General features: G+C 38.9%; 1 protein-coding gene across 6 annotated transcripts in view; it reads left to right on the top strand.

Moving 5' to 3' along the window:
- Positions 1 to 19112, top strand: part of KCNK10 (potassium two pore domain channel subfamily K member 10) — a 63993-nt gene extending 44881 nt beyond the window's left edge. For all 6 annotated transcript variants that reach the window (XM_027673117.1, XM_027673126.1, XM_027673113.1 and 3 more), the window contains 3 exons: positions 13649 to 13835; positions 16995 to 17137; positions 17845 to 19112. In XM_027673117.1, coding sequence (XP_027528918.1) covers positions 13649 to 13835; positions 16995 to 17137; positions 17845 to 18468 — 954 coding nt within the window. In that variant the 3' untranslated portion in view covers positions 18469 to 19112. The remainder of the gene's footprint in view (positions 1 to 13648; positions 13836 to 16994; positions 17138 to 17844) is intronic.
- Positions 19113 to 24707: the final 5595 nt, after the last annotated feature.

Below are 24707 nucleotides of genomic sequence, written 5' to 3'. Positions count from 1 at the left end.
CCTTGGAAAAGTACTTCTTAGTTATCAGATGAGGCTGGGGGAGAGGAGTGAGAGTAGTCCAACTGAGCTGGTGAAAAGCTTCCTTTTAGCAACTGTCAAAGCTCTACTTTTCCTAAACTTTGTTGTTTGTCTTTCTGAATACATGAGATTTACCCTAGCTACCCTTTCTCTTAGAGATTCAACTCCCTTTTAGGGATTTTTGGCTTCTTTGGTCTCTTTTCTTACTGTATAAATGACAGGAATTGTTTTTACTAATACCTTCCCTAAAAATGAATGGAAAACAGAACCAGGGAAAGAAACTTTGTACGAGAGAGTAACTGGGCAGAGGAGGAACGCTTAAAAATACAGTCTTTTTAACTAGTCTTCCCTCTGTCCATCCATTTGCTCTATTATCTCTCCTCTTTCTCTCTCCTCCTCTTCTTTCCCTTGGCTCACATCAAAACCTGTAGCATTATATCTGACACCAGTGCAGGACTGATGAGATGTCAGCAGTTTGCTACTCAAAGAAGTTATTTGCGGTTTCCTTGAAGTACCACGTTTACCTCTTCTTCCCTAGAGCTTTCCATAGCCCACGGTTCTCCCAGAGAGACCCCATCCTGCACTTTCCCTTCCAGCCCCATATCAGCATAATCAGTCAGTCTTGTGAGAAGTGGCTGAGGGAGGTGGAATTGTTTAACCTGGAGGAAAGGAGGTTTGTGGATGACCTTATCGCTATCTACAACTGCTAAGTGGGGATCAGTCTCTTCACCCAGGTAACAAGTAATAGGACAAGAGAAAATGGCCTCAAGGGGAGGTTTAGATAGGATATTAGGAAAAATTTATTCACTGAAAGGGTTGTCAAGCAATGGAATGAGCTGCTCAGGGAAGTGGTGGAATCACCATCCCTAGAGGTATTTAAAAGACATATAGATATGCTATTCAGGGACATGGTTTAGTGGTGGAATTGGCAGTGCTGGGTTAATGGTTGGACTTGATGATCTTATAGATCTTTTCCAACCTAAATGATTCTGTGGTTATATGGCAGAGGGAATTTTCCCTCATAATTCCTAGAATTCCCTGTCACCAGCAGAAGTAATGTTTCTCATGAACTTAGTTAGATATCTGCAGGAAAAGTTAAAGGAAGAAATAATGCAAAGGCTTTCCTCACACACAAGATGACCTTGTTACGGAAAGACCAAAGGTGATGTAACCACAGAGAGAATGATTATGCAGAGCATGGAGTATGCTGACTAAAATGTTTTGCATTTGATTCCTGTGATTCTGAGCCTCTCTCACAAGTTGGGAATTTGGTCTTTGAAGCTACTTCTGTTTTGCTCAGGGAAAAAAGTTATCTGCCTGGTGAGAGCTTGCACATATAGAAAGAAGTGATTTACAGCACTGATTTACAAACCCAGAACAAATGCATGTAAACAGTCTCAGCTCACGATCTGTTCTTTTGCCTGTAACACCTTAAAGATCCATCTGAGAGTCACACTTCTCTGAGCAAGGTTAAAAAATGGGTGCTTTTAGGTCAACAAGGGATTAGTTTTGGTGTGTAGATACTTATGTGGTGTTTGTTTCAAGTAGGTATGCATCTGAATGTGCATTTCAAATCTTAGCATCCTGAAATTTTGGAGTGATTTAAAATAAAATCTGCTCCCAGATCTGAATTTTGCGGTTAGTTAACACTAGGTTTATGGGTACACACATAGCCAAACACTAACAGAAGAGATTTGCAGCCAATGTGTTTTTCTTCATAATCCTGATAAAGCATATTTGGCTAAAAATTAACTTTATAACATAAGAATAATAAAAAATGTTGTTACACTCTAATGCTTGCTACCAATACATCCATAGTGCCTCACTAATATGATGAGCATTTTAATTTCATTTTCAGGTCTTCTGTTTTAAATCTGAAGACATGCATTTGTAAATTATGATAAAAGTGAAATTAAGGAATGCAGGTACTGTAAGAATCCACAAATTGCAGCAACCGCGTAGGTTCTATACAAAGAGCATGGCAGAAAGAGCAGCTTGGAAGAGCAAAATACAGCAGCTAGCATGGTGAGCAAGGGTGCACCATGCTCTGCAAATGCTCTACCTCTGTTTATTTTGGCTTGTCTTCCTTGTCAAATTTTATTTAGACCAGAAGGAACTGTCTTTAAAAACACAGTCAGTGCTGAGATGTTAGACTCTTTGGGATCATTTGTCTCTTGCAGTTTAAGGCTCACATGCTCTTGTCAGGAAAACAGACTTTGAGACAATGACTTTTGAAGCATATGGAGTGTATATCCCAGTGTATATCCCACCACACTGGAGATACTGGTTGTGAACCAATTCTGATGGGTGCACTCCTCCCTCCATCCTCCTGAAAAGGAGTTTAAACGATTCAGAAACAATAGGGTGCGGTGAGGAAGAATGTTTCAATCCTTTCAAAAAGTATTGTCTGGCAACTGTTTAAGTCAAACTCCTGAAATCCAGGACTTCATTGTCAAGATGTGTGCTCCGGCTTGGAAAACTCTGGTTGCATTTTCTTCTGGTTCGTCAGTAACGTGCCTGTTACAAAGCGAACTGCTGATCTCTCTCTATGCTCTACAAATGTATGCCTTTCTCTGCTCCTTCCCACCTTGGCTCCTTCAATGCCTTCCTTTACAAGTGTAGTTCTAATTGCTTTTCCTGGATGCAAATCAAACCAGACGCAGGGCCATCCGGACACTTCACTGGAGTATATCTAGCAATGGCGGAAGTGTGACTGAAGGCTCTTACAAAGTTGAACTGGAGTATGAAAGGTAGGCGTGGTAATTTTACAATGCCTGTGTCTGAAATACTTTTCTCCTTGAGATACTGCAGGCCACGTATTTTTTATGTTTCTAATCTGTGTTTTAGTTATGGTGATGGAAAGATAACAGGAAGTTTTGTTTTAGCTTTTGATCATCACTTGCTTTAGTAGTTCTCATGCTCCAGTGCCAATAAAACATCCAAGAGAAAAATAATCCTCTGGGTGAACAAAACAACTGATGGTGCAGGTTGTGACTTCATTATGTGTGGTGACTCTTCATCAACCAGAGCCAAATTTGTCTCTGAATTCTTTATTTAGTTCAGCCACTGTCTTGAATATGTTGGTTTTACTCTTTGAATGTCTTACCCCCTCCATTATATTTAGGTTGTAGGAAAGTATTTCTTTCTGCATAGACCTAAGATAGTATGCTATACAAAAAATTTAATAAAAAAATCTCAACTTTTGACATTTTATGCCCTCTAACTGGGTATTTAATTCAGTTAGTGATGTTTTGCCTAAAGGAGCTGAGGAAAAAAACTCCAAAGCAATTTAATTGGATATGAGATAAGAAAAGGATTTAATGAAATAACAAGATGCGTGCGCTCCCGCTCGTGCCTCAGTTCTTACAATTTATAATACTGCCTGTCCAATCCGAAGTTCTCCCACCCTGTGGCTTTTGCCCTGGACCACCCTCAGTCACGCCCCTTGGGAATTGGGGCTAGGGGCTTTTCGAGACCCCTTTTTCATCATCTTCATCTTCTTCGGGGTACAGGGGGCACACGTTCATCCAGTTCTTGACTGTACTCTTGCAGTTCAGGCCAAGGTACAAGTGTTTTCTAAACAAAATGGACCTACTTTGACAAGAGACTAAACATTTTCTAATGGAATTCAGGGGATATCGATATGGGGTGCATGAAATGGAGTAATGGGGGTTGAGGACTGTGTAAACTACTGTGCTAAAGGGTGAGGGGTACAGCTACTTCTAAAATCTACTTGTACTATATAACTACTTATAAAGCTTATAAAAATTAGAAAAATCGAAAAACCAAAAGGATCTTAAGGCATCAGATGCTTAAAGCTATTCTACACTTCAGGAAAAGAAACTTAAGTGTAGCAGACCTTTTGCTGACTTGTTCTTATCCTCTGGTCTTTGATGGTGAGTATGTTATGTCTAAAGTTTGCATGAGCTGGCAGTGTAACACATCCTTCTTTAATTCTTCAAGTCAATAACATCTTGAAAATTGGCATATAATTTAAGGATTAATATTAACTTGAACAGGTAAATTCAGATCTTGACATCTTTGAAAGATCTTTTAAATGTTTTTGTTTTATCTACAATGTCTGAGGGTTTGCAAGAAGTATAGCATCAGCCTGAGGCATCTTCAAAGAGAGGATCACGAAAGGTCTTGAAATGAGTCTACCTGTAAAGAGAGCCCCAGGAGGTGTTGAGCTTGATGGTAGTTGAAAGGGCATAGAAAGAGAATTCAGCAGCTCTAAGATGGGAAAACATGTCAACCCCAGGAAGAGATAATAATTGCTCTAATTTTAGAATCAAATCAGTCTCTCTAAAAACTTGATAGTGTAAACATGGAAGGAAAGACTGTTCTAAACACAGGCTTTAAAACTATCTTAAATCCAGAGTATAGTGTTGTCTGGAAATATCAAGCCAGCCCCAGTGCACCAAAACTGAAACACGGTATGCATTGAAGTCCACCCCCCCAAAGTAATTATCACTGGCATTACTGTATCATCTCTTTCCCTTTTCATTTTTTCTTCTTAATTATTTAAAACTATTAGAGGCTCAAGCCTTCACTAATTCTTCTTACTAGAGTCATACTTTTGTCACTGAGCTGCAGTGTTCATAACATTTGCAGCTCTTAGAAACAGAATATTACACAAAAAATGGTCAAGAATCCATGATTAATACAAAGGCTTTATCGCTGTTCAGGTATCTGCCTATTGCAGTAAATTGTAATAGTTCATTTTTCTTTTGGGATGCAATTTTCATTGTATTGCTTTCTGATCATGGGTAGACAGCGGCTAGTATAGTGTATAAACACAAGATCCTCTGTTATCTTCGGGTTTTTTCTTCATCTGCTTTAGTCCTTTTTTGCTTTGTAGGGTGCCTGATATTTTAGCACCTGTTTGACTGTTTACACAGAAATAATGAATAAACCAAAGACAGGTGTAGCAGGCAATTAGTGGTTAAGAAGTTAAGAGCAAAGTAAGAGAGTATTTGGCAATTGACACTGAGAAAAAGGGTTTTCAAACCCTTCTATGGGTGATGGATTGATCTGGAGATGATGATTTAATTTATCATCCTTAAGAACATAAAAACAATAGAATAATGAGGAATTAAGTGTTCAGGAAGGAGTTTTCTTCCACTGTTAATGTACTCAGGCTATTTTTTTATGTACACCAGGGATAATTTCTGGAATATGATCTCTATCTTTTTGCTAGCTATTGCTCCCTCTATCTGTTTATTTTCTGGTTTTTTGTGGTGAACAAAGATGGGTACTATTTCTTTCTCTATATCTAAGGCCAATCTTTGTCACTTCTTGGCTTGAAACAAAGTTAGTATTCAGAATGATTTGAGTATAAGCAGTGGTAAGGAGTTGCATTTCCATGCAGAGCCTTCTAATTAGGGAAGTGAGTTCAATGGTGTTTATGTTTTGAAATGTTCAGGAACCACTATTCTAGAAAGGGAAACTATACCTTCCTTTCCTCCTGCTAAAATTAGTATTAGTCACATAACTTTTAGTTGCAGTGAAGTGCACTGGAAATAAACCCTGTGAATCTGAAGCAATTCTTTCCCATGAAACACCAGACAAACAGGAGATAAAAGCATGATTAAGGGTTTACTGAACAGCTAGGGTTTCTTACATACTCTGTATGAAGCTTAGCAAATAAGATACTCCAATGGAAGTTGCTGATTAATGCCAAAGAATATGTGAACTTTCCAAGCAGCAGCCTGAAATTTAAAGTCTCTTCTAAGCACTGGTAGTGAATAACCTCCTTTTCTTATTGCCTAAAGTTTTGGTCATATTGCTGTGGAAATTTCTCTGTGTTCCTGACAGTGCAGTGCTGAAGTACCAAATCATGTGTGCCTGGTTTTTGATGAAAGTGTTGCCATCTCTGAAAAACTCAAGATTGTTTAAGTTTGCAATGTAGGGAATAAAGGAAAAGCGAGACAGAAATGCAACTGCAACACAAAAATCAGTGATTGTTGATCTCCCCTAGAGCTGTTCTAGTTAATGTTGTTCACAATATCCTCCAGAACTCCTGTGGACAGCCTGGGGTGAAGCATCAGAGACTGAGTGTGAGGCAAGTGATAAATCTTGAAAGGCAATAGGTAACACTTCACAAGGGCACCTGTACATGGTACCTCATCCTAGGCAGGAGGACTGTGCTACCTTTTCATTTAAGAGATGCTGCTTTGGTGTTATGAACATGTGGCATGGAGGTGGTAAATTCAAGTGTTATGTTGCCTTACATATTCAACCTTCACCTTTTAGGATTGTCAAGCTATCTTACAAACCACCCAACTACTCTAATGTAATTGACATATTTGTATTTTCCCTTGGCACATACGTGTGTCGTTGTGACAATAAGAATCATTTTGAGCCATGTATTTGATGCACCCTTCATCCTACCATTGTTTTTGGAGGTGCTCCCTGCCCTCCTTTCACCTTTGCAGGTAAGCAGTGGCAGGGAGGAGCAGGGGGAGAGTTGTGACATGGATGGACACTTCAGGGGTGAGACATTTTCCACTCTTTCCATGTTTTTGCCCAGTGGGAGCTGTTCTGCCTTCCTCCTCTTACTTTCCTTCCACTCTTCTGGGATCTGTATCCCACCTACAGTAAAACTCACTTGCGGTTGAGAGTAGTTACTTGAGAGAATGCTCTTTGGTTACTTGGCTAGTCACAAATAGTGTTCTTATCTAGAAAGACTGCAATGTTGCAATGTTTTTATTGTTAATAGCTGTAAGAAATATCATGGTAAGTGCAAAATATGCTTTGTAGGCTTTTGCGAGAATTTCTTGCAGAGAGTGATGTGTGCAGTTGTACCTGAGAAGGGCAAGGGAAGGCTGCTTAGCCCGTTATTCCAAGCTAAGCAGAAACTGAAAGCTGCAGTTTAGAAACAAGTCTTCTAGCTTGAAGATCTTCTTCCTGTTTTAAAAGGTCACTGTTTAACCTTTCAGTATCTAGTCCAAAAAGTATCCACTCCAGCCTTATGAATGCTGATGTTACATTGCTAATCAATAGGGAAATGTTCTGAAAACTCTACAGTATGAAGGAATCTGAATTTATTCCACTAAAAAGGAAGAAAGGAAACCAAAACCCAAACAAAACAAAAAATGAAAGCCCAAACAGAGCTAAAAAAATGGATGTTGAATTTCTGCACTCCGCTAAGAGGAATTTTTTCTAACATGAGGTTCAGTTTTCTTCTACTTGCTAAGTCTTTGAAAATAGCCATGTCATGTTATAGATAACTAGATCTCTCATTGATCAAGCTACACAAATTTTCTTTTTCTATCTCAGTGCATTTCTTAATTAGATGCTCAGCATATACTCATGAATCTAAGTTTGCTGATATGTAGCAGTTTTCTTTGCACAGTCATAACTGCATTTTTTTTTCTCTCAATTTCACTTATGAACGAGATGAAAGTATTGACTCAACACTGATCAAAATCAGGGTTACTAGGAATGGCAAGGTAAAATCCATTCAGGTACGGGGAGATGATATGGAACAATTATTTTTAACCCATTCTTGCACTCCCTGGGAGCAGGGAATATAGGTATAACTCACAAGGGAGTTGAAGGAGGGAAGGAAGGAGCAGCACATTACAAATTCAGCCTCTGGAAAATTGCTTAAGTCTATGCCATGAATCTCTATTGTCTTTTGTCTGCCCCAATGTCTGTGAAAAGCATATATTCTTTTTTTTTTGCCTTGAGCTGAATACAGCTCAGCCATAACAGTGGTTTGGTATTATTATTGTTATTTTTATTTCTCTGGTAGGATAATAAGCAACATGCAGAAATTAGGTGGTGCAAATCAGAAAGCCCTGTGTGCTTTATAGAGAGAAGATTGGAAAGTGGTATATCAATCCTAGAAAATTTCTGAGCCTGTGTTTCTGTATTTTCATGACACTGTGCTTGCTCACATTATGACTGCAGCAAGATCCATACCTAGAGATTTACAAAAATGACATTAGAGATAGCTGCTGCTCTGTGAGAAGCTTATTACATATTCCATCTGGGTCTAGACAAACATCCTGCAGAAGTGTGGTTTATGGGGAAAAATAGCAACGTAAAAAAAAATAGAAATCCTTCTTTACTCTGACCTGTGCCCTATATGAGTTCAGGATTGTCTCTGCCAAGTTTAGTAACAAATGTGAGTGCTTACAGCTTTTTATATCTGTCTCTACTGTTCACTACAGTTAAGAAACAGGATGGATTCTGAACCTTTTTGTGCAGCAATAGCAGCACTCTTTATAAAACATGAGAACTAAAATAACACTGAGGTACTAAGAGAGCTGGTTAGAGCATAGGGGAAGCCCATCTCTAGTGGAATGGTTCAAACCACTGTTCATAACTCCTGGAGGTGTCTGAAATGTCATCTATGTTTTAAAATATATTATAATTCTGCTGCTGTGCTTTCAAAGGGTGTTGTATTCTTCACTGATGTGAGTGAAAAGTGAGTAGGCCCTGGCTGGCAGCAAGCACCCACACAGCCGCTCGCTCACTCTCCTACCCACAGTGGGATGGGGAGAACATGGGAAGAACAATAGTGAGAAAACTCATGGGTCAAAATAATAACAGAGAAATCACTTACCAAGTACTGTCATAGACAAAACAGACTTGACTTGTGGAATTTAACTTAGTTTATTGACAATTAGCATAAATATTTAATTACTGAGTTGAGTATTTGGAAATGAAAAAGCTCACAAAAATTCAAAATGCCTTTCCTCCCCATTTTTCAGGCTTAACTTCACTCCCAGGGTCACTTCACTCCAGACTCTTCTCCTCCTCCCATGTTGTAGCTGGGGGTCATGCTCAGTCCCTCCAGTGCAGCAGCGAGTGGCACAGGGGCTGGGGTTAGGACATAGTAGTGTCCTTTTCCTCTGGTCCTTCACTCTTCCTCCTGCGCTACTATGGAGCAGCTCCCACTCCCCTGACCTTGTTATTGCCTCATTCTTTCCTCTATTCCTTCATCCTCTGCCTGTCCAGCATTTCTGCCCTCTCTTAGATACGCTTTCCTGGAGGTGCCACCATCTCACCTGAGTGGCTCAGCAGTGCTCTGTGGTGGGTGGAACCAGCAGTGTTCAGAGAATGGAGAAGAACAAAAGATTGTTATACTGTTCTTAGACGTTATCTCCAAGTCAGTGATATTTAAAATACATTTAGTTTCAGTCTCACTGTGAATGTGAAGGATGAAATGCATAGTGATTGGTATAGGCAGCAAGGAGGTTGATGTGACCATACCACTGATCACCAGGAGCTCTGTGAGCCTGATGCTGTGCCAGTCTTTCCATAGAGCCTGTTGAGAAGGGCAGCACACCTTACTGAGGTACGTGCCGGGCTCTGGACCAGGACTGGCTTGCATTTGGCTGGGCTGAAAGACAAGCAGTGTGAGCCTATGACTATCTGCACCATCTACACTAGCTCAGCAAACATTTTGACTAAGGACGTCTAACATTTTTGAACCAATATATGTGATATTCTGGTCTATGGTTTGAGTACAGTGGCTGTGTTTCCTGTTGTTAAAACATTTTGATCTGGAGAAGGTGATTTAGAAGACAAGCTGTTTAATTAGTGCATGAGCAGAGACAATCTGTTCCAAGAATAATTGGCAGCATGGGAAAGGGCATAAAGTTAAGAGTAGGTGAAAGGAACAAAAGAAATATTAAAGAAATGTGTTTTCTTTGAAATGTGTTTTCTCTGCTCCAAAATGCAGAGCCTTGTGGAGAGAGGAGGACAGCATGCTCCATGCAGCCACATTGTACTATCTCTAAAAATATGCCATTGGTCATCTAGCCAAAAGGGTAACCAACTTGCCTAGAGTCTTGGGGATATTTGTCAGGAATTCAGAAAAGAAAATGTTTGGAAGATGGAGAAACCATCTGAGCTCACTGTGAAGCAGCAAATGTTCTGATGCTATTTTTGGTTAAGTAGTACTGTATACTGGGGGAGTTTCTGTGAAATGAGAGGTGACACTACAGAATCTTGGAATAAGTATGTTTGAAATATGCTGTTCATGGAAATATATATGTTCCAGATATTTAGCATTTAGTCTAGTCTAATAAATAACTGTAGCATCTTTTGATTCCATACTTAATGTCTCCTTTTCCCTTTTCAGAGGAATGTGTATCATCCTTGTGGTCTCATTTTGTGAACTTAAAAGTGTCATTTGGTCCTTCTATTCTATGGTCAATCATCAGGTCTGAAAAATTGTACCTTAGTTTGTTCACCTGAAAAGAGCAGGAGACATAAAATAATCCAGTACATTAGCTTTGATCTATTGGACCAGAGAGAGAGAAAAGAAGGAAAGAAAGAAAGAAAGAAAGAAAGAAAGAAAGAAAGAAAAAAGAGATTTATTTTAACTTCTGAAATTATTGGATAAGACCAAACCCACTATGCAATAGAAAATAAGGAGAAAGTGGGGTCACACTTATTAATGGGAAAGATGCATAAGAACTAAATTCCACTGATAAAGGTGTTTTCATGAGGATGCCTGTCCTCACCCCTCTTGGCACTAGAGCAGGTTGACAGTAGGTTGTTTGAATTAACTTGAGCAATATGATATCAGTGATGTTGCCACTTTAGCACTTAGTCACCTTAAGAGTAAAATCAGCACCTTCATTGAAAAATGGAAGTGACCTCTGATAGGTGGTTATATCACAGAAAACTCTTAGTTTTAGTTCTTGATTCCTTCTTTAATGTTTTCCAGATTAGCTGTAGATGAATTTAAATTGCTGTAATTAGCAGGCACTAATTTATTTATATTTGATGAATGCCTTATAAATAATCTGCTTCATCAATGTGGAGAGAACTTATTGGTAAACAAACTTAAAAAAAAAAGTAGAAGACATTTCTTTTAAAAATGTCTTCATTTTACTTAAGCAGCTGTAAGATTAACTACTTTTCCTGGAGAAAAGTACTGTTTCTTTTTGACACATATAGAAAATTCTGTATTTATGCCACAAAATGGGTTCAGAGGATGTGTTAGCATGGCAGAAGTTGCTTAGCTATTTGTCAGTGTTTGGGTCCAGACTGAAAATACTATTTAAAAGAGAGATTTGTATGAATCTATTCAGACTTCTCAGCCTTTAGTGTTCTATATAGTGATTTATTTATTTATTTATTTAAATAATGACTTCCTGTAACACTGCAATGGCTTACATTTTTGTAATGTGTCATTATTACAATGTACATATTCTGTGGGTAATTACATTTATGCCTTAGCATTTTTTTAATCTGTAGCAGTTAGACACTACTGTGGATGTCCTCTGAATGCATGTCTAACTGTAGAAAAAACCCTCTTTTCACTTGCGTCCTGCATTTCATGTGTTATTGTCCATTAAGTAATTCTTCTTCTGAGTCCCGCTTCTTTGCTCTTTTCAGTAGCTCTAAAAATGCTGTGCCTGATTCACCATTACTTTCTAACTTCAATTTTACCAGTGAAAGAATAATAAAAAAAAAGACCCTCAGCTGCTCTGCTTTTGTGTGAGTGATAGAGGTGCACAATAACCGTGAGTCAGGCCTTTTTACAGATCCTCTCATTAACATCATTACCATTTTTACTTAAAAAACCCAACAACCTTTGACTGAATTTATCACTCATGAACAAGGGGATGTCCTGAACATTTGGTATGGATTTGCAGACCATTCTTTCTGTTTCTGTTTCTCTCATGAGGCAAGACAATCCTGACACACACTGAAATGCATTTTATTGTTACTGTATGGAGGATGGAGGAAGGCTTATAATGCGTAACTTTGTTCTCCTAGTAGTGCTAGGCAGCTACAAAATATTTTTGTCCAAGGATGCCCAAGTGACACTTGCCTCCTAACTTCCACTGTAGCAAAGTGTCTGACAATTCATTTTTATATATCAGGAGACTGAAGCATTTAGGAGAAGTAGACAAGTCACCTTGGCCAAAGTAATAAATAAACAACAATTTGGTTAAATTGTCATCCACAATGACAAAAAGCAAGGGTGCCAGTCTGTGATACCATGTAACATTTGTGTGATCAGTTGTTTTCCCTTCACCCCACACAGAGTAAGTCTAAAATCCTGCCATTGTGAATGTGTGTCCATACCTCTTAAAGAAGCTAAATCATCTGTTAGTATTTTAGGAAATTGCTCAGAATGACTCTTCATAAAAAGAGGAAATTAGAAGTTAAGTCAAGTTTTATATTCTTGTGTTGTTTTTCCCCTTGGTACTTCAATGGCTGTTTTTTCCATGCCTTGTATTTGATTATTCTTATTTATGGCATTATATTACAAATCCTGTTTAGCTATTTGTGTTCATCCAGACACAGAAAACAATACATAGACACAAAAAATAAAAAAAATTAAGTGCAAGGATCATCTTAAACAGTTTCAGAACTAAAAGTATCTATGAAACATGGCATATTTATGCTGCTACCTGGTTTTAAATGCATCCCAGATCAGAGAAGTGCCTAATGATGGTCTGACATTGCACCTCTAACAGAAATGCTCATCTTTTAGTGGAAGCACAGTCCATGCTGGTTAGATATCAACCAGTTCAGGCAATATCCCTTCTGTATATTGAAAAGATAACTTCTGAGATCTTATTTCCTGTCTAGGCAATGCCCTAATCTGAAATGAGATCTCTTTTCTGGGTTAAGGGAGGTGCTTGATTTGGAAAACTAATTTGGATATATGTGACTTGCAGTGAACTCCACATTGCTTTTCCAGGATAAATAGAGAATTTACGCTGCCACTGTAATTAATCCACACTAAGATTTCTAGTAATTTCCAGGTTTTTCATGAAACTTTATTGAATGTTGAGTTTATTTATAGCAGAGAAAATCTGAAATAAATCTGCCAGAATCAATTCTATTAATCCATGCTTTTATCAATATTAATGGCAACAAAATCTAAGTTTATATTAAATACATTGGGAGTTTATATGATTTAGAAGTGTAAAATATTGCAATTACACTGCTTAAATTTTTATTTATTAGCCAGTAACACCCATACTCTTTGTTCAAGAGCTTACCAATGTGGATTTACATAGGTAATTTTATCTCAGGCTGTTTGGTATTTTACATAAATCCTTCATTTCTGGAGTAAACCAATAATACAGCTTTCTATTTTTGAAAAGGAGATTTAACCTTCATATTTGTGAATGAAAGCTGGAAATCCCGAGTCTAGAAAACCCAAAGCACGAATTATTTCTGCATAAAATCTCAGCCTTTTAGAGGGGGAAAAAAGGGTTTATTTTCATTTTAATCTTGGTCTTGCTTGTTGAATTATTGGTGCTGGTGAACCCATGGGGGTGTACACATACATGTATGGAGGTGGGAATGTGCACTTTTTCTTAAACACTGAACCTGAACTGGAGTGTATTTGAACCTTTCTGAAGCTCAGAAATGTTTTTCCAGGTGGTGTTTCTGGTAGGTTAGTCACTGACTAGTGCATGGAAAATGAGAATCATGATATTCTGGGTCCAGACATAGACGTTCAGTATTACCTGGGCAGGATTCTGACTAACAGGGAGAGCGGGTTGTATTCCACCTAACAAGCTCACAAAAGACAGAAAAAGACCTACCAGGTGACACCAGCATGATCAGTCTGCCATTCACAAGGTATAGAGACCAAAAATCCACTCAAAATTCTTGTTCTGTTATTTCCTTTTTCTAGAAAAAGCAAGTGAGTCAAACAAAGATCCGGGTGATCTCTACTATCCTCTTCATCCTGGCAGGCTGCATTGTCTTTGTGACAATTCCAGCAGTCATCTTCAAACACATCGAGGGATGGACAGCGCTGGAGTCCATCTACTTTGTGGTTGTTACTCTGACTACCATTGGCTTTGGTGACTTTGTAGCAGGTGAGCAGCTTCAAGCCCAGATGCTGTGCAGGAGGGCCTTGGCTCTTAGAATTTGTTTTCTGGTGTATCTGGTGTAGAGAGGAGGCTTTTCACAGTGTGTTATATTCCAGTGAAATGATGCCAGTTGTTTTTGTTTGGGTTACTGTGCAGTAGTAGGACACCAGGTTGATTTAAGATCCAGGTGCCTTGCCATCTGCAGATTACAAGCCTTCAGCAGTGTAGATAACAGGAGCCTGGGAAATCCTGTTTATCCTTTATTGTGCAATGAATTATGCACAAGTCAAATTACTTTCCCATTGAGTTCAAGATTTGTATTAGTCCATTAGGGCTCAATCTGAGGCTGACTACAGAAGCAAGTAGCTCAAGTGATGAATGGAGGAAGGTTTTACAAAGTAGGGCTGAGCCACAGGTCTCAGTGGTGTGCCGCTACTACAGGAGCTGCAGCATTTCAAAACCTGCATTTTGTTCTCTAACCTTGGCAAAAACTGTTAAGGAAAGCTTATGTGGAAGAGAAAGACTAATGGGGTATGCATTTTAGTGCTTGGAGGATACTCTCCAAGATTAATACAGTACCAACAGGAACTATAAATATCCACCCTTATCAATTTCCAAAGAGGGAGTCAAGATAGTCGGCTAGAGAGATGAGAGATATTTTCTTTTCACACAACTGCTTTGCTAACAAAAAGGTAGTTAAAATAAGTGGATTTTTTTCCCATCAGTGCATGACCTCTACTCCTCATTCCTGTTAGCAGTCCTAATTAAAGGCATTAAGATACTTATGTTACAAACAGTCATAATATGCTACTGTTTTCTTACTTTCTATGAATCAGCAAAGCATGAATGAGTTAAAAACATCAAATAAAAGTACAGGGATATATAAAGTTTTCTTTGCTGAAGAACTGCAGACAAGTCTGTTTGTACAGAAGACTAATCCTCCTCTTTTTATGACATAGTGGTATAGAAGACATGAATTATTGAGGAAAAGAAAAGGCACAGAACAAAGAAAGACTCAGATGTGAAGAAAAAATGTTTAATGAGCATTCAGTTACAGAAGTGATTGTATGAGCTTGGTTCATTTTAACCACTTAAATGTGTAGAGAAGCTCACTGAAATTCTGTCTTTGTGGTATCATGCTGTGAAATAAAAATAATTCACCATATTTTTCTTAATCATATCACACTTCAGTATTGTTTTCTTTAATAATATAATGTAAAAAAGTTCTGAATGTTTAATTGTTCTATATGGAACATGATTAGGAGAATATAATCCACAGCTGGGTGGCTACTAACAAGCACAATTTTTCAAATGGAAGACCCTGAATAAGAAAACTTCAGAGGCGATTTCATGATAAGAGTTTAAGGCGGGTGATCACCAGGAGATTTGGGTTTTATTGTTGGCTTTGAGAGAGATTTTCTGTCCCTTTTATTTTCTGTCACTTTAATCTCTCAGTATCTCTGTCCCTTCAACATAAAATCAAAAATACTACATTGTAATGGGTAAAATAACATCAATGGAGCTATGCTGGTTTATTCCACCTAGAACATTTCCCAGCTCTTGGCGAAATAGTAAGTTTTTGTACTACTATCAGAAATATAACTGTAGATGAAGCCTGAAAAAGCCAGAATATCTGATAGGCTGAAAAAAGTGGTCTCATGCTTTCTCGGTCACCTCATTACTCTGTAAGATAGACCTAGACAATCTGTTTCCTAGTAAGCTTCCTCAGGGACACGTATGAGCAGAAGAGGTTTGTACCATGGCAACAGCAGTTACCGCCTCCCATTGTTTCACACTCTTAAAGACTGGAAGAAAAGAGTGTGATTCATGCAGTATATGGGGAGAGATTAACATCAAAACCAATATTTGGGTCCCTGCCAATTCTCAAATGTCTGACCTTCCATGGGGATGTTCAAACACCATACCTACACTTATATTGAGTTTTGATAAAATTAAAGAGTCATAGCAATGTCTCAGATTGCAAAAAGGAAAGGGTAAAATGCCGACTGTGTTGTATGGTGATTTTAACAGGGGAAAATCCTAGAATCTCTCTCTGCAGTCATACAGAGGTATCAGTAGGTAGCTCTTGTCTAACCAGGCCTGGAGTCCAGCAAATATGCAGTCCTCTGCCTGAGTCTCCTGGTAGGCTGGCTGTGCAGGCAGAGATTTACACAAATACCACCAAGGTGGTGTTTGTTCACCTGCACTGAGGAATACAGTGGTGCCCATGGGGCTGTGCAGACTCTTTGCTGCTGACTCTCTTCCGCTCAGGGCTGTGCCTGCTATCACTGGCTCTCATTCTTGCAGTGCACATAGAACTGTGATAGGACTGAGAGTCTCAAAGTGGGGCTGTGGTTGTTGTCTTTTGGAAAAGGTTATTTTATTCTGTGGTAGGCAGCAGTCTGGCTGCTACTGCAGTTATTTTAGGCTCTTTGTAGTCCATTAGATTTGCCTAATGTCTCATTCTTGTTTTGCCAGCTCATCCTGAGACTTGCATGAAGAACATACAGGATCTTTGTTGCTTGCTTTGATCTATATGTCCTCTCAATTCACTGGCCAGAGAATGCACCCCTCTAAATGATACCCAAGCAGACTGTATACTGTATATCCTTATTATCAGGGCTGATGCATGGTTGGCTTTCAGTCAGATATCCTGATTTGGAAGGGTAGACAAAAGGGAAGACAAAGCTACATATCTTTCTTCTGCACATAGGTCTCTCAATCCTGTAGCTAAAACCAAAAAGTCTGGAAATCCTATAACCTAAAGAGGTTGATCTGTAAAGTTTCTGAACTACCAGGCTGCAGGCACTTCAGTATAAGGAAGATTAGCCGTGTATAACCTTTTTCTTGGATGTATGCTTGTGCTGTTGCAAGTACTATCAAAGCGGGAATTTCAGACTTGCTTCAGAGTACGAGTAGTATAAAGAAAAGTGTTTACTAGATGCTCTGACAGGTCACATAGAAGCAGAAAAATAGATAATTTTGAAGAGTTTTAAATTAAGAACAGACTGTGTTCCTCCCATCTGACAGGCTTCTTGTCTGTTTTCAGAACTACAGTGATGTTGTCAAGAATTAAATACTTTCAGGCATTTCTCAGAATTACAGGTATTTTGTCATAATTTTGACATCTTATGATTCCTAAGAATAAGTATATGCTTATTTCAGGAGGAAATGCTGACATACATTACCGAGAGTGGTATAAACCCTTAGTGTGGTTCTGGATTCTTGTCGGCCTTGCCTACTTTGCTGCTGTCCTGAGTATGATTGGAGACTGGTTAAGAGTCCTGTCCAAGAAGACACAAGAAGAGGTAATGATTAGTAATTTCTCAGAATGTGTTTTGAAAACTCCTCCAGATGACTTGAGTGGTATTTGGACAGTTGTGCCATGGAAACCTCCATTAAAGACAGCTACATTTGCCCCTGAGAACTCTAGACTGGCTCAGTCAAAGGGCCAGTTGAAATTATCTGATGGGCATTTCCAACATTAACTGCTCTGTGACTCTGTGGCCCTGAACAGGACCTTTAGTGGGACTGAACAGCTCCATCCATAATCAATATGGGAAGATACATTACTGTACTGCTGCATTGGTTGTTGTGCTGCTCTGAAGCATATTGGTTTAATTATATGTGATTAATTTTGCCCACTCCTGACCATCTACTGCTGACCTTACGAATCAGGAATTTTGTTCTTTAACAAGGAGGGATTAGCATGAACAACTCTCATCATGTAACACAGCTATAAAATGTGTGGGGTGGCAAAATGTGACACAGGCAGACAAGTTATATGCCCCATAAGCCATCAGCTAGTCACTAATTGGTGTGTTTAGAGATGGATGGAGTGGAGATGGTGTGTTTAGAGATGGATGCAGTGGAGATGGGACCACTCTCTGATTTTGTACCAGAGAAGAAAGTGTTTATGCTGCTGTTCTAAAGGAAAGACTGTAGCTTCATTTTGCTTTTTCTTTTTTTTTTTTTTTAATTTTAAAAATTAATTTCTCTTTCTTCTTCTGTAAAGGTTGGAGAAATAAAAGCCCACGCAGCGGAGTGGAAAGCAAATGTGACGGCTGAGTTCAGAGAGACACGGAGGAGGCTCAGTGTGGAGATCCATGACAAACTTCAACGGGCAGCCACCATCCGGAGCATGGAGCGCAGACGCCTGGGCCTGGACCAGCGAGCCCACTCCTTAGACATGCTCTCTCCAGAGAAGCGCTCTGTCTTTGCTACCTTGGAAACAGGGCGCTTCAAGGCCTCCTCTCAGGAAAGCATCAACAACAGGCCTAACAACCTGCGCCTTAAAGGGCCAGATCAGCTTAACAAGCACGGGCAGGGGGCATCCGAGGACAACATCATTAACAAGTTTGGATCATCCGCTAAGATGACCAAAAGGAAAAACAAAGACCTCAAAAAGACCATCCCTGAGGATGTGCGTAAAATTTATGAGACCTTCAGAAACTGTTCTTTGGATGAAGAAAAAAAGGAAGAGGAGACAGAGAAGATGTGTAATTCCGAGATCTCTTCTAGCACTGCAGTCCTGACCAACTGTATCCAGCAGCACTCAGACCTGGAAAATGGAGTGATTCCCAATGAAACCAAAGAAAGGGAACATGAAAACAAAGCGTTACTTGAAGACAAAAATTAAATATAAAAGATGCTTGACTTGAATTAACAATATTAGTGATTTTATATGTATATATATATTGAGACACGTGCCTTATACAGACTCCTTATTCAATTTGAATTATATAGCATCGAGGAATATTTCACTGTGCCATAAAGACTCAAGCTTCCTCTGCCAAAACAAACCAGGAACACAGCACTGCAGAATGGCAACAGAAAGCTACGCACATGGAAATTTCAGCCTGTATAAGATTACCAGGGCAAGACACAAGGGAAGAAATTGAACCACGGCAATATCATCAGAGTGCTCCTGCCATGGCGTGTTAGACAAAGGGCAGCTATGTAAGAAGAGCCTGTGAAAGGGATGAAAAAGGGTATATCTTTGTAGGGGATTATGCATCCATAAAGCCTTCCCCTGGTGATAAAAAAGAGGAGAAATGATTGGAGTGAACTAAAAACTCTCAGTAAGGCTTAGTTTACGTTTTGGCACGTGATCCAAGCTAGTTATTTTTTTCCTTTTTTTTTGAGTCAGATGCATTACCTTTCTAAACTCCAAAAGAATGTCTATGGACACAACCACCAGCTGGGTGCTGGTTTGAAAAATCAACACAGATGTGTGTAAGGGTTGGATTACTCTTTTCATTAAAAAAAAAAAGAAAAGAAAAAACTCCATGGGTATTTATCTTAAGCAGTGACAAAAAAAAAAAAAGAAAAATGGATTTTTTTCTCACAAGAAAGTGCATATGAAGAAAATGCAACATCTCGTGCTATGTTGTTTAAAAGAAGAAAAACATCAATTTAATATTTGGCTAAGTGTATAAAACAGCGGGCCAAGTGGTTTTTTTAAAGAATTTCTCAGTCACACTTTCTACCACTGAAAAAAACCCTTCAATTTTAATGCTGTAAGACTATGAAGACAGAAGGGAAGCTACAGCTTTTGCGTGTTGGCAAACTGCTGTTCTCTGTAGCTGAATCTGAATTTTAGGCATAAGAGCATATACACAATTCAAATGAGGGCCAGGGCTACCATAGAATCTCAGGGTTCTCTGCCCCTTTTGCTGGGTTTGGGTTTAGACATAAGCTGCTGTCATAATCTCAGAAAAAAAAAAAGAAAAGAAAAAGGAAATTTAGGAAAAGAAGTTATGAAATATATGGTGGTAAACTTTTAAGTGCTTATAGCTTTAAGTGCCATTAATGCTATCATATTTTGTAACTTTTTAAACAAGTACTTTGAATTATTTGTTTTATTTCCTTTCAAGTACTCTCTTTGTTTGACAATTGCTATCTCTTTTCCTGATAAAAACTAAACATGAGCTCTCTGCATTTCTAGACTAAAGTGAAATATATCCAAATTGTGGGCACTTTTAAAAATCTTTTGTGCTGTCTGGACATATGGATATAAGAAATAGAATTGTCTCTAGACTTCACAGTAAATATTCAAAGAAAAGGCTGCAAAATAATTAATGGGAATTGCAAAACATACTAAATTTTTTATAGCCTCAGCCTGTGGGCTACTGTGTGTGTCATTTCACATAGAAGATTTTGCATGCTGGAAATGAGATACCCATGATTGTGCCAGCAATGCTTTCTCTGTGCTTTCACAAAATCCTAAATATTCCTGCAATTCAAACTGTAGCCTTACAGGTAAGGTGAGCATGGATATTGATCTCAGAGACATACTGACTCTTGCAAGCTAGTTAAACATACGGACACTTGCAGACCATACAGACATGGATTTTTGGAATTGCACGCCCCCCAAAATGCATGTGTCATTCTGTGATAGTTTCTGAGATTTTATGCACAGTGAACCAACTCAAAATCAAACTGGTCACCAGAATACATGATTGCCATGGCTATGAATGGAAGCATGGCTATTAAAATGCAAATTTTGATTATGCCTATTTGCATATCTAATGACTCTGCAGGATTTGCAAGAGTAAGCTGAATTCCACTAGTGCAGAGGAGGAAAGTTCGTAGTATGTTCTGTCTACTGGTTCACTTCTCTTGAAATGTCAAATTGTCTTTCTAATTTCATTATCTGTCTGAAAATTAAGGATGAAAAAGCAATGTTTGAAAAATTTCAGGTCATTTGGGATTGCTCTAACTCAGTAAGATCCAACGGAAATTGAATTCTGCTTAGTTCCCCAATGAATCTCTTAAGGTGCAGGGCTGTGCCCTGGCTTTATCTTACCAGGGGCAGGGCAGTAAGCCCAGTCCCCCGGGGAGGTTTCATCGGACTCAAGAGCTGCTATGGCTTCTGGAGAATTTTATGCCAGGCAGCCCTGTGCTCAGCTTCATAAACATGCAAATGGCAACTTGTGGCCATCCTCAGATCCCATCCTCCTCAAGCCACAGGCAGACACCATCAAGATGCAGGTTTGTTCAAGCGTTACAGTTCTTCAGCCTTCCTAATTGCTCCTGGTTTTGGGCAGGCCTTGAGTGTCACATATGAACAAATGTTCTGAAGTCTCATGCAGAAGCACAGAGTATCATTTGCTAATTCTGTAGTGCCAGGATGAATAAAGCATACCTGGATGCACTAAGGTTTTATGTTCAGATCTGGGGTTTTATTGTGGCGATGGGAGGTTAGGATTGAAATCTACAGTTTAGATTTGGCTTTTAATTCCAGAAAAGATTCAGAAGTGCTCAGACATGTGATTTGGGTTCTGAGAATTAAAGTACCGCCTGGTTACACCATCCTGTGCTTTGCATCTATGAAGGATCAGGCACCCAAAAGCATCCCATCTGACTCTGAAAGCATGCAACAGTGCTAACAGTTCTCCTTGGTTACCAAACGCCAAGACCAACATCATGCACACGGTGCTACCTGTTCCTTCACCCAAGTTGTTCTCACGAGAAATGCTTGCCTGCAATGGAAAAGTTCTGCATAGTCACACAGACAGATGTAATGATATGGAGATGCATTTTCTATATGTGAAATATAGGATTTAGTCATAGCCAGGGCATTCCTGCTGGTTAGGATCAGGGAAAGTAAACCCTGTCTTGTAGGACTTGTCTCTGTGAGCAGGGAGTTGGACAGTGGACAAATCATGGAAAACAAGTCAATGTGGACAAGTGATTGAGGAGGCAAAGTTTGGTGGGCAAATTCAGAACTGTTTGCTCTGGTGGGATAGAAGGTCAATGAAATCTTGTTATAGTTTTAATCTAAACTTTCTGAGTTCTCAGTCCTCGGTCTGTTCCCTGTCCAGATTCTAGCTGATGGTGTATGTGTGTCTCATTCTACTGTCTGCTTGCCATGCCATGCAGGAGCCCCTGGCTGACATTTTATCAGCTGTTTCTTCAGCACCTCCTGGTTTGGGATATAATAGTTCAGGGACAAAGGGTGATACTGAATAAACTCTGAGTGAGATACTGAGCAGAGCATTTGATTACCTTTGCAAATGCTCTCTTTCATTCCTCTCCATTTCTGTGTCTGTGAAACTTGCTTAGAAAGCTGCCAGGCTGCTACTGGAGTAAATACTTTCTTCTATAATATGATTACCTATTAAATACCTCAATATGCATAATTTTTACTATAATATGGGAAGTGCAAATGGTGTATTGCATGGGGGGCCAGACAGAAATGTCTGACACCTAAAATGACATTTTAATGAGCTAAATTGCTTTTCCCCTGGTAAAGGACATCCCTTTGTTTTAATTATATGCAACAGTTTGGGAGAGAATCTCAGCTCAGACATCAAGAATTTTATGGCTAAAATTCTCATCTTCTGGCATTTAGTAATACCTATAAAAAACTTATTATGTTATTTCTAGTGAGGCTGTTCCACCATTATAGAAAGTTTTAGCAAAAATAGTCTGAACCATATCCAAAACTCCTTGCTCTAAATTAGGGCTTTTCACAGCAACCTGAAAATAAGAAGAGTCAAACAAAAGTGTGGGTACCAACTTTAGCACTCAGATCATGCCCCGAGCACAACATGACTTGACATGGGAACTGGGACCTGAAAGAACAAAGGAAATGTGTTTTTCTGTACCCACAGCCCTCAAACACAGGACAGCTCAGCTTCTGTTTTCCTGCAGCTTTCAGCTCTGCAGTCCCACTGTCCACTGCCTTGTACAGGAGAATTCTGCTAAGTCACTTTGGTGATCCTCCTGAACCATTAACCATCACTGAACTTGTGCAGATTTTGCATGAGTGGTTTTGAAAAGATATGTAACTTCGTCCATGTGGCAGTCTGTGAATTACATTACCCTTTAATAGGGAACATTATTTCTAATAAATCTTATTAGAAGTAATAGTAAATAAAATTTAAAAAACACCAGTGATTTATATTCATAAAATCTGATTTTGTTTGTTGCTTTGAAATTATAAATCATCTGAGCTTCTGCTTTTTGGCTTTATGATGTCTCTAGTACAAGTCTGTTTCTTCCAAAGCCATTAATGGACTATGCCAGAGACTTTCTACAAGATTCTCTAACCCATAATATATGAAAGTGTATGTCTGTGAGTTCAGGCTGTTAAAAACCCTGTCCTTAAAAAACCTGCATTTTCCTGAAGGATTTGTGTTTATAATGTACATGGGCTGTTTGTTTGCCAGCTTTCATTTTCTCAGGGGTTTATTTGTGTTGTCAGATTGCATGATGTCTGCTACTCTCACTTTTTCCATCGTCCACTAGAAGTAAATTACAGGCAAAGACCAACTGTTACGTTGTGTACTAACGTAGAACAAGAAGTCTTCTACTAAACAGATATGAATTAAAGCTAACTGGGAACTACTTCAGTCTTCCCTGTACATTTGCTTGTTCTGAACTATGTTTTGTCTATCTAAGGCCAAAATCTGCTCCCATCAAGTCTGTGCAGTAAAGTGGAGGTGGCTTGCTATTTTTAAGCTTTTTATAGCAAAGACCTGCTGTTTTAACTCATCTCTACAGTGCCATTTATACTTACTGGAATGGCATTATATCAATACTAAATACAAATTAGCTCAGCTTCAGAAACAGTTCTCTAGGCATTTAAATATCAATGAAAACACAGGGTAAATCAACACAAATCTGTGGAACTCAAGTAAAGGCTTGCAGATTAATGTATGAAACTGGTTGCCTGAAACATATCAGCAAAAAAGTGTAGATCTGAAAATTTCTTTAAGTTGCCCAAGTTTTCCCAAGGTCCCCATTTCCTTTACTACCAGTAGCAGTTACTCTCCTTAATACCATTGCTGCAGTTGTGAGAGCTAATTTGGAGTGTCCTGATGTAACCAGCACATGATCTGTGAGCTGGATCATGGTGGGTTGGGAAGGTCACTCAAAAGGCAGGGCTTATCCACAACGCTGCTGAGTTCAGGAACCAGCTGCAGAAAGGTCCCATGCAAACGTGCACATGCCCAACGTTCACATGGCAGAAGTAACTGGTTCCTGCACACAGATTTACTGATGATGCCTCCCTGCTCCGTTCAGGTAGATGTGAACTTGTCGTGCTCCCTCATCTCTGGTTACAGGTCACATAGGAGCTAAGTCTTATCACCAGAAAATACCAGTGCTGCTGCTTTTGGGGGACATTTCTATAGCATGTGGCCTTTTGAGGCAAATAGGATCTGCTTTCTGTGGCTGATCTTGAGAGCAAACCACAGGCAGGTGATGTGAGAGAGAATACTTTTGTCTCCTAAATATATTCTATCTTCACAGTCTTTTTTTCCTGTGAGAGCTGGGTGCTTAAAAAGTAAAGCTTATGGTGTCTACTGTGAGATGTAAGCCAAACATACCAGCTTTCAGCCTACCATTTAGCAGTTTCTCAGGTCCTGGAGTCATGTATTAGCTATAATTAGAAAAAGGCAGGGTTTATGTCTAGATCTCAGCTTCCCAACAATTTAAATTTATTCAAGACAGTGTTTCAATGTAGTTTTAGACTGATTTTTTTCCAAGTTCTAATAGAATTTGATTTGGACCTTGGACAGGACTGAGAAGCCATTATTAGTAATTTTCAGCTTTGTGTTTGAATAAGAACTTTCTCAAAATTTGGGGAAACATTTTTTGGGATGCTGTTCAACTATTTTTCCTGATCAAATTATACTATAAGCAATCAGCAAATCCAATTGCAAGGATATTCTATCTACTTTCTTGTCTCTGTCCCTCTTTTACTCTCTCTGTAAGATTTAATGGTGCTTTAGAAAGGAATTCTCAGAAAAAAGACAATTTCCTAAATGTCATTACCAGGGTACAGAGCAGAATGTGCTTGTACTATCTTGAAAAGTTTTGCTGCTATTGTCTTTATTTTATGATGTAATGTTTTACAAAGATTGAAAA

The sequence above is a fragment of the Neopelma chrysocephalum genome, unplaced genomic scaffold (assembly GCF_003984885.1).
Source record: "Neopelma chrysocephalum unplaced genomic scaffold, ASM398488v2 Primary Assembly neopelma1_24, whole genome shotgun sequence".
NCBI classification, from domain to species: Eukaryota; Metazoa; Chordata; class Aves; order Passeriformes; family Pipridae; genus Neopelma; species Neopelma chrysocephalum.
Note: the sequence above shows the minus strand (reverse complement) of the source record. Positions and strands in the feature narration are given on the sequence as shown.